Here is an 11,279-nt window from a genome sequence, read left to right as displayed (position 1 = left end):
ACGTGTTTTTTCGTTACGTCTGAAATATGCACTCAGCCGACATGCCATACAAAGCATTTCGGTGAAAAAACTATAATATATATATTATATATATATAGTTTTTTCACAGAAATGCTTTAGACCTTAAAGAAAGCAGTGGAATCATTCGCTACACTATCCACAAATCAGAACGCGCAGGTTTTCAATTAGGGCAAGTTAAAGTACTGTCTGATAACGTTCGTCTGCTGGCGGCACATTTGAGACATACTGATTAAATTGAGGGAGGAGCACGACGTGTGAACATGTATAGAAATGACATGCACTGATATTGAGAAATAAAATCACTGCCTTCAAAATGGCTGTTTCCAAAGCCATAACATGCGTACTGTTTTTCTTGTACGGTAAGTTTTTATAACATCTACCCTTTTCGGCTACGTTTATTCTACAAATAACCGCATAATAACAAGAACACTCAGATGGAATTTATATATTTTTTGGTTTTCAGTTTTGAATTATAATTTTGAATTATCTTCTTCATAAATGTTTAGATTTTTTTACACACAAAAAAGTAGGATAAAAAGTCAAGAAATATTTTGACTGGTTTAAATAGTTCTTTTCCAACAAAAAGCGGTCCTACAAAAACGATCATCGTTATATTTATATCTGCAATGCTGAGAAAATGCCAGAATACACTACCTGATTAATTAGATAGAGAAAGTAACTTACTTCGGTAGTTTTCTTTTCTGTCATTATTTTCAGCAATGTTTAGTTCGTACATTTATAGTATTCCTTCAAATTGAAAATAATAGATGTATCCTCTAACCACCCCACCCCCTTGGTCTAGTGATAGAACGTCCGTTTCCACTGTTAGGGGTTGTTGGGTCGATCGCCCAGCCACGTCATACCAAAGAAGTAAAAGATGGTACCAATAGCCTCAGTCAACCACAATCAACCTTAGATGTAATATATTTTATGGGTATTTATTTATAGCATTCTTCATTATTTTTCAATTTCATTTTCATTCACAGTTATTCCAGAAATGACCTGTTTTAAGCCAAATGCACTGATAGGAAAACGTGCGCACACACCATTAGAAATCGAGATTGTTGTTGTTGCAGACTACAGCGCATTCAATAAGTAAGTTGTATACAGTGATTTTGTTAAGTATTTAGCATTCAGTGCATTTAATAACCAAATTGTTAACAACGCATTTAACAAGCAAGCGTATTTACATGTTAAATATAATTGAAATGAATGCCTTAAGATATATATAATTAATATGGCTGAAAGGAATGATATATTGAAATATTCTCTCTGAAATTAATTGAACGGATAGCCTTAAGATATTTCCTCTAAATGATAGAAAGAAATGCCTTTAGGGTTTTCTTCTAAATATAATTGAAAAGAATGCCGGATATGTCGTATACTTTTAAATTTCTGAGCATATTTATTCAATGTCATACGTGCTTAGTTAGAATTGATTACAGCATACATCTTTTTCAGATGGTACGAGCTACTAGATCCGGCACTACCACATGCCAAACGGGTGGACATAGCGAAACAAAATCTTACAACCTGGCTTGGTACAATGTTTCATTCTGTGAGAACTTATTTTAGTCTTTTCATGGAAAATATCTAAATTATTTGCCAAACGTGTACGAAAATGTACTCTGTGTCATTATTTGGCACAGAGGCAAATGCGTTTAAGAAATGCAAACGTCACATTAAACTGTATTTATGCACTTAACATTACCTTATTTCTTAAGAAATAAAGTGATCTCTTTAAATATATGTCGGCATACGCTATTAAACAAGTTTGCTATTCATTGAAGCGAACATTTTGTACAATCAGTCTGATAACATATGAAGGATATTTGTTTGTTGAAGAGTTAGGCACAAGTAGTCGGTTCACCGAATGAATGTCATATGCAAAGTTTTTATGTGTGTCATAACCGATAGTTTAGCCCTTACCCTGTTAAATTTCTATAATGAAATTGTCCATCTTTCAATTTGGACAGTACCATTAACTGTTAAAAGGGGTTTTTACCAAACGGATACTGTCTGAATGGTGAACAGTGCAGTCAGACTGCACGGATGTTCAGGCTGATCATGATCTACACTGGTCGGAAAGGCAAACAAAGGGTTAGACAAAAATTTATAAATGTATGTAAGTTCCTTACTAGTGAATACATATTTTACTATTTTTCTCTGTGATATTCACTCTACTATTTCAGTAAGGCACCAAAAGACACGTAATATATAGAATTATGTGGCTATAACACTAATTTACTTTCCAGTTTATACAAACTTTGTGTTCAAGATGGTGTATATCGACATAAGAGAATACATCAGACGAGTATTTGTTTTCGATTTAGGCAAACATTGTGTATAAGAGACTGGAGGCCGATGGTCTTTTCATTTCCATAAAACTTGTGGATTTGATAATCATGACGGTAAGAAATAATAGAGTTTGTTTTTAATTAATCCGTCTGTAATTTATCATATTAATAGCATTCATAGTGATATGTTTTTTTAAGTTGTCGAACCTTTATTATAATATTTACGGCGGTATATTAGAAATTATGACGTCTGATTGAAGGTTGATATATACCATATATCAGCTTTTTAATGAATATTTAATGATTTGCTATAAAATAAAATGATGTGTAAATCTGGAATATTTTTTTAAACTGTGTAAAACTTGACAGTTTGCTTTTTCACATTTAAAAACCTAGGTGACTTGTTAAAAAGTTTGGTGTGTATTAATATGTCCAGAACAAATTTAAGTGCTATGCTACATCTTTACTTAAAACTGAAAGATACCTTTTTAATTCTGTTGCGTTCGTGTCGACAATAAAAATGTTAACCTTTGTACATAAATATTTTAGTATGTCTGAGCTGCTCGCACCACATAGATGCGTGAAATCTAAATAGGATAGTAAACTATAAGGCCACTCCGTGTCGTAAAGATAAAATGTGTAATTCGGTTTATCACGTGTTCATACGGTGTCTATATTTTGCAACTAATTTGTTTTCAAAATTGCAAGAGCTTTCTTAAAGTTAGAGGATTTTTATTATAGAAATCTTCTAAAACCAATAAATTATTACAATAGGGTTATACCGTTATCGTATTCACTAAATCTTACTACAGATCGTCCGAAGTGTTAAGGCCTAAACAAATCTTTGTTTCCGGTAACATGCTCAAAAAAATTAGGATAGGTTTGTTAAAAAAATATTTTCCAAGGCCATAAAAACATTTAGGGTCAGGCCAAAATTTTGGGTAGGTCGGGATACCGGAAACAAACAATATTTTTTACGCCTAAAGAAATATAATACTAACCTTAAAACACTTTTAAAACTTGGTCTTACACACCCGGAATACTATGGAGATGTAGTTTATATGGGATCGATCCCTCTACGGTAACATGTGATATACCGAATGAGACATATACTATCGAATTAAAAAATGTGTACTTCTGGCACGTGCACATAGCGTCTGACTTCGGATTTTTTGGAAGAAAACGCTTTTTCCTTTTGCCTAATAAGCGTCTACATAACTTGTCCGAACCACAGCGTCTTGCACATCACAAATATGGATATATGGTATATATACACATACTGTGCACTTGTGAATAAAAGCACCTAGTGAGCACAGTCCATATAAATAGATATACCTCTCCGGAGATAGCGCTATTCTAAGAGGCAGAAATTAACTGTAATACAATACATTATGGACAGTGTTGTTTTATTCCAAAATCTACCTTTAAATTTATAGGGAATCGATCCTACACATAGCGATGAAAATCGGGATCGATCCCTCTACGGTAACATGCGAGTTATCGAGTGAGAAATTTACTATCGAATTAAAAAATGTGTCCTTCCGTGCTGTCATTAGACAGTTCTTTTCAAATGTTGCGGGATGAGTTGAAGTCGGATCGATTCCCGATTGAGGCAGTGCCTTATTTCATATTAAAATTCGGAAAAGTAAACATAGTCTTTATTTTAATCAGATATTTGTAAAATGTGTAAAACAATTATCAAAAGAGGATACAATGCAAAAATCATGAAGCACAGTGCATGTTTGGTGATTGACCCCTCTAATGCTAATCGCTACGGGTGCGATGACTAATAACGTGTAAGACTCCTTGATGCTTTTCTCCTAAATCCTACATAAAACGGACGGACGGAGTGGAATTTTGTCTTGCAGCTTTCTTAGTCATGCCCTTAAAAGTAAGGATCTTGGTGCTCTTGTTGAGTACATTGGTGTAATTATACCTTAGATTTACCTAATGTTATGTTTCACTTGATATGATCTAGTATTTTGTCACTAATGTTAGAGCTTTTCTCAGCGGGTAGTGATTTTATTTATACTGTGCTGTCTAACTTGTTGAAAATACGGTAAGTGCAAGGTTGGCATGCCCTTAACGCGTTAAAAACCCAGTTTCCTTTATATAGGTTACTGACCGTTCCAAGGCGGTGCCCCTATTTTCAACATGTTTTCTATTTGTCTCATATTTTGTGTTGCGTACATTGTCTTGTTTGTTGCTAGCGTTTTTTTCTCTTTCTCCTCGCTACCCCTATTGCCCCCTCCCACCCTTTCCCATTGTATTTGTGCTCCCTTGCATTTGCACCTCCTCTCCTTTAATTATGATTAAGTTAACGTGCCCACCATAATTTTGGCCGCCGGCCGTCCGTAGGCTGTGCCCGACTGTTGTTTCTTCCTGCTCGTTTGTGCGTGCTTGCGTGCGTGCGTGCGTGTGTGTCTTGGGCGGTGTCTCATAGTGTTGTGTTTTCTTACTTGCTTGTGTGTGTGTGCGTGCGTGCGTGCGTGCGCGTGCGCGTGTGTGTGCGTGTGTGTGTGTGTTTTGTACGTGGATGTCTGCGGTGCTGTGGTTTACGTTGTAGGGTTGTAGGGTTACTGCGTTTAAGGAATGTCGCTTTCCCTTTTGAATATTCTTCCTTGCTCCACTTTCCCCCAACATCCGACCCTTTTATCTATCCCTTACCTCCCCCCCCCCCCCCCCCAACATACACACACACCACCCCTACGAATTGTACGGATTTTAATAAATAAAAGCGAGTCTGCTATTAGTTTACTTGGCTGCATTCTATGCTTCCAAAGGATTCTCTTATACATTTTAAATGAATGAGGTTATTTTCAAAAATGTTTAAACTTGTCGGTCACTTCATCTATTACTTTGTAATGCAATGTACGAATTCCGAAAATTATAATTATATTTTTCGGTTAAGATAGAGTATAACGTTTTATGACGTTTAATTTGTTCAAAATCTCCAATCGTTTCAGTATAGTTCCTATGGTTACACTACCTCAAAGTAGATATTTATTTCTCAAAATAAAATGTTCCTATGGTTAACATCTGAAAAAGGCCTACAGCTAGAGGTAAGCACCTCTAGTCAAGTTTTATTACTGCCTTTTATAGCGCATTCCTTGCTTGAGGAAACAAGAATTTAGATATCTGTCTCAAATTTGACCTATATAATTCTAAATATTTTCTAAATATAATCGTTTGAAGATTTGGGCGAAAAAGAATTCATATACGCGCGTTATCTTAAATAGATGTTAAAATGCAGATTTATTTTTCGATGTTGCTCATGTCCGCACGCATTTAGTGTATAATATGTATAATATAGTGACTAAAGGTTAGGGTTAGTATTACCATGGTTACAAAATATATACATTAAAGATAAACAGGCGCTCCAGGTCTGCAGTGAGTCACAGTCTTAATTTTTGTACAGACATGAAGTTTGCTTGCACTGCAATATGTAGGCTATATTTCAGGTATTTCCTTATCTTGTTTTCGTGACAAGTCTACTTAAATGACAGCATAAAATATTTTGTACGTGTAGTTATGCACTGACAAAATTAAAGATATCTAATGGCCGCCTTTCACTAAAATATTTTGTGGTATGAAATCATCATCGAATATATTTAACTTTACGAAATATATAAATTAAGTTTGCATATAGAACTACATTCATAATTAAATGTCATGCAGTAACAGTTGATTGTTGTGCATTTTACTGCACATAGTGTATTTTTGATGAATGTCTTTTAAAAAAGCGATATTCGGTTGCTGTGCATTTAAAAACGATAATGCCGCATAAGTATTTGAAATTGATGCTTTAAAATTAAAGAAATCTGACAAATAAAATATTAGTTCTTTTCTTCAATTTTCTACGCTGTGATCTCCCTTATCTATAGGTAGAGAGTTCTGAAGTTGAATGGAAGCAACTCCTGCGTGCAGATTGATTTTTCTTAAAAAGGCTGTCCCAGTCAAAATAAAAAAGGTATATTTGTAAAGTTATTGTTACGTACTGGTAACAGGAAGAGTTTGGTATATCGGGTTAAAAGCTATAATTTCCTCCACTCTTTTCACACAAACATCTATTTCAGCTGGATTTTTACTTGAAAAATGTGCATAATTCCACTTTAACTACGGATAATACCAATGTATGTTATTCAGGTGCTGCATTATATTCAAGAAAATGAATGGCTTAGTGTCTCATTGATATATCTTGACATACTAGTATAAATTATGACGCAAGATGTTGCAATAATTATTGGACTTGAACCTAAGTACAACTGACTTCAATTAAAGTACTTTTGACATGAATTAAAATATATCACCACATAATCATGTCCTTATTTCATGAACTATAATAAGCGAAATTTAAATAGTATGCTAAAACACAAAAAAATATTTAATACAATACATAAATACATGTATAAATAGTTAACAGCATGTGATTTCAAAATTATCAACAGACTTTCCTCATAAGTCATACTTTATTATAAATATCAAAAGCAATAGCATTACACCACATGTAAGCGTTTGATCACATACATTTGTCTCAAACAAGCGTTTAGGTATTCAATTCAAGCTTGGGGCACATGGCTTTGTTATATATTGTCGTATTTCAGCATTTGGTATCATGGCATATTGTGTTATGTTGTGGTTTTGAGCGCATTTTGTCTAATGCATTCGTTTTCTCTCGTGATGTAAATTTATGTCACATCTACAATTCAACGAAAACTTTACATTTCACTCATTCAAAACTACTTGAACGAGTCAAATTAAAGGATAAGAATGGTTTTGTTAAGATGAAATATATTTATTGTTACCTGCCATAATTCAAATATGAACCGTTACTAAATCAATAGCTTTGTTTATCTCAATGCTCCTGATTGTATGTAAATCGCTGACAGAAGTGTTTTCTGACTATGTTATTATTATGAATGTACTCTTTTCGGAAATCATGACATTTTATTAGTTTAAATTTGTATTTATACATAACAAATGGAATTTGTTTTTATACATAACAGACGGTTGCAGATTCACCTTGGACAGAGACCACAAAGTTCAAGGTCAACTCAACATACATGGTGGATCCATATGTGGTTCGCTCACTGTTCAAAGTGAAATCAATAGAATTACAGAAAACTATTCCACATGACCACGCTATGTTATTTACAAGGTTTTTATTTAAAAGAAGCATTTGTAACTTTTACATGTTTTAACGATACCTGTTCAAAATTAAACACAATTGTTGCACATGTTGCTAGATAGATCACAATATATCGTCATCTAGGAAGTTTACATGTTTTAACCTGTATATAGAGAATTTCAGTTTCCTATATTTATAACATGTAATATTTACCATTAAGTCAGGTTTTCATATATCATATGTAATATTGATATTTCAGATATTCCATGATTTTAGGTCAAAATGGGACAAACCTATATTCAGGTAAGTTAAAAAAGAGCGTATTCGATTTTAATCCTCTGGCTCTATGTTTGACACAATATTCATTTGTTCTTAAAATTAATTATCATATTAACATGCTTCGGACATCAAACGAGCCATTTCTGTCCAATATTGCATATAAACACAGAATAATGCAAGATACGGGTTTTGTTCTGTCTAATATTTGATTGTGTATTGAAAAAAGGAAATGTGTACTTTGGTGATAAATGTTATACTGTGTTTTAACACAGATCTACGTCCTTTAGTGCTGTATGTTATACTGTGTATGAACAAGGAAATGCAGACTTTGGTTATGAATGTTCTATTGTGTATAAACACGGGCAATGCTTGCCGTGGTGCTGAATGTTTTGTCTATAAATACAGGAATTGCGTTCATTGGTGCTGAATGCAAACCAAAGAGCCTGTCCATCGTAGAAGACGCCGAGCAGATGGCTACGGCACAGACTATCGCCCACGAGTTAGGTCACAGGTAAAAACAAGGCCTCCAGCTGAAGGACTGAGAAGAACTGATCTATTATCATTTGTTTTAATTCAGCTTATTTAACCATAGGAAAATGTAAGGACTGGGATAACAGCGCCTTTTTCCCAAGCGTCTTAATAGATAGTAAAATTATCCCTTTCATTTTGCGTTTGAGGACAAAATGAGTAAGTGAACGGTTTATTATATATGTGTCGTATACATCACATAATCATATAACGATCTTATACAATATTAACATATATGGTTTTTTGCAATGTCATGGTTCAGACTGAACTTGTGTCGGATCTTGAAAGTACTAGGTATTGACCGATGATAAGACATGCCCATAAATTCTTAAATGGAAAACGATAAAATGACATAAATAAATTCTTATGTCACAAAAATTATCTATTATATTTGGTAAGTTTTTAGTGGATTGCGCCACTGGCGCCAGATCAGAAAGAAAATGCCTCAGTACATGTTATGCCCTACCCCTAGGTATTATATAAGAACCATGTTCATGAACGGGAAAATATACCAACCCGTTTCAATCGTAAATTTCTCAACTTAAAAGCGCAGTTCGTTGAATGGGTACCTAGTATATTGAACAAGCGATAATTTATCTTCCATCGTGCACCAGTCACCTTGTCTCAATATTCCATATTGCTTAGATTATCAACATATTTTATGCTTTCGTCAACGTTACAGAAAAAACTTGCTTGACCTTCCCTAATGAACATCCAGTCTAGAGGTCACGGCAGTGTGCACATGTCTGGCTAAATGTAAACAAACAAGAACAGAATTGAAAAAAAAAATACAATTTTACACTAAAACTGGAAATAATGAATGAAATTCATCTTGTATATGATCTTTAATTTGAAACTGTACATTGGTCTGTATCTGTTCTGTTTATTTAATTCATTTTGCACATATATGCTGCATTTTCACATTTTAGCGAACACGTGTAGTAAAATGACGACTGACATACATTTCACAACAGCCAATCAGAATGGTTTGTAATCTAGAACGGAACTTTACCAGGGAAGGTCAAGCAAGTTTTTGTGTAACGTTGAAATAACTATAAACTAAGCGTTGTTTTTCTAAGGTAAGATGTATTGAAGAAATGTGACCGGGACAAAGTGGAAGATAAATTATCGCTTGTTTGATATCCATAGTACACATTTACCGAACTGCGTGTTTTAAGTAATCCCCATACCGGTTCCACTGGCGCCAGATCAGAAAGAAAATGCCTCTGTACATGTTATGCCCTGCCCCTAGGTATTCTATAAGAACCATGGCCATGAACGGGAAAATATACTAACCCATTTCAATCGCGTATTTCATACCTAAAACACGCAGTTCAGTAAATGTGTACTATTGATATTAAACAAGTGGTAATTTATCTTCCGTTGTGTGCCGGTCACATTTCTTCAATACTTTTTATCTTAGAAAAACAACGTGTAGTTTACAGTTTTTTCAAAGGTACACAAAAAACTTGCTTGAACTTCCCTGGTGAAGTTCCGGTCTAGATTACAGACACACTCTGATTGGTTGATGTGAAAATGTATGTCAGTCGTCATTTTACTACACGTGCATGCTAAAATGTTTATATGCAGCATAAATGTGCAAAATGAATTAAATAAACAGAATAGATGTATACCAATGTATTATTTCAAATTCAAAATCATATGCAAGATGAATTTCATTCATCATTTCGAGTCTTATCGTAAAACCGTGAATATATAGCATTCTGTTTTTGTTTGTTTACATTTCGCTTAACATGTGCACACTGCCGTGACCTCTAGACCGGATGTTCATTAGGGGAGTTCACGCAAGTTTTTTCTGTAACGTTGACTAAAGCGTAAAATATATGGAGCATCTCTGCAATATGGAATATTGAGACAATGTGACTGGTGCACGATGGAAGATAAATTATCGCTTGTTTAATATCAGTAGTACACATTTACTAAACTGCGTGTTTTAGGTATGAAATACGCGATTGAAATGGGTTAGTATATTTTCCCGTTCATGACCATGGTTCATATAGAATACCTAGGGGTAGGGTATAACATGTACAGAGGCATTTTCTTTCTGATCAGGCGCCTGTGGGTTGCGCAATTTCTTTGTACATTTTCATTCTGAATCTCGAAGGTTACACATTTATAATTCTGTATTATCTCTCTGATAAAAATGACTATGCAAGTAACTTCGTAGTTTCCCTATTACGCAGATATCTTTGTAAAATTCCCCCTGCCACGCAGTGATTGCTTTAATACGTTTGTACAATTTCCCCTTCTACACAATGATTGCCCAAGTAACTTGGAACTAACACTGTTTCTTCAGTGCAAATAAAAAAGTGTCAAGTCAATTTATATTTCAAAGCCAGAGTAAGACGCACTTAAAGCTAGATGTTCGATGCATAACTTCTTTTAATTAACAACCTTTTATGTACATAAAACATTAAGTTGTGAATCATTATCTATTTAGTCTAGGCTGTGAGCATGATGGTTTAAACAATCTATGCAAAGTCGGTGCTGGATACTGCATGGAGGCAGGCTCTATAAAAGACAACAAGAATAAATGGATCTTCTCGTCATGTTCTGTAGATTATATACGAAACTTTGTAGACAAGATAAACAGGTGGAGAAACCATTTCAAACTTGTAACTGTGGTTGAAGTTTGTATAGTTCGATAATAATCCAAAACATGATTTGATCTTGCATCTAAGCATGTACTACATATAGTTACGTTTAGTAAACATAATATATGCATTTATCCACTGCAGGTTGAAAACCAGTTTTGGGGACTAAGAACTGCGTTTTCCTTCTGTCGCTCAGTCCGTCGTTCAGTCTGTCCGTCCGTCCGTTAGTCCACACGTCCTTGTACTGTTCCTAATATTGTCATCCATCAAGGGATTGAATATTGCTTGGCACAAATGCTTCTTCTGATGAGACGATGTGTCATGTGCATGACTCATACCCCAACTAACTTCACACATAACGGCCAAAGGTCAATAATTTCTATAACTCAGCCACTCACCACGGGATTTCAA

At 34.5% G+C, this 11,279-nt stretch overlaps 1 protein-coding gene across 1 annotated transcript in view; it reads left to right on the top strand.

Annotated features, from left to right (window-relative positions):
* Window positions 1-249: 249 nt before the first annotated feature.
* LOC123548610 (uncharacterized) overlaps window positions 250-11,279 on the top strand; it is a 32,577-nt gene continuing 21,547 nt past the window's right edge. Inside the window, exons 1-8 of the mRNA XM_053524792.1 lie at window positions 250-380; window positions 1,008-1,116; window positions 1,483-1,579; window positions 2,355-2,432; window positions 7,325-7,476; window positions 7,706-7,749; window positions 8,131-8,236; window positions 10,715-10,867. Of these exons, the coding sequence (XP_053380767.1) occupies window positions 335-380; window positions 1,008-1,116; window positions 1,483-1,579; window positions 2,355-2,432; window positions 7,325-7,476; window positions 7,706-7,749; window positions 8,131-8,236; window positions 10,715-10,867 (785 nt within the window). The 5' untranslated portion in view covers window positions 250-334. The remainder of the gene's footprint in view (window positions 381-1,007; window positions 1,117-1,482; window positions 1,580-2,354; window positions 2,433-7,324; window positions 7,477-7,705; window positions 7,750-8,130; window positions 8,237-10,714; window positions 10,868-11,279) is intronic.

This window comes from Mercenaria mercenaria, chromosome 15 (assembly GCF_021730395.1).
Source record: "Mercenaria mercenaria strain notata chromosome 15, MADL_Memer_1, whole genome shotgun sequence".
NCBI classification, from domain to species: domain Eukaryota; kingdom Metazoa; phylum Mollusca; class Bivalvia; order Venerida; family Veneridae; genus Mercenaria; species Mercenaria mercenaria.
Note: the sequence above shows the minus strand (reverse complement) of the source record. Positions and strands in the feature narration are given on the sequence as shown.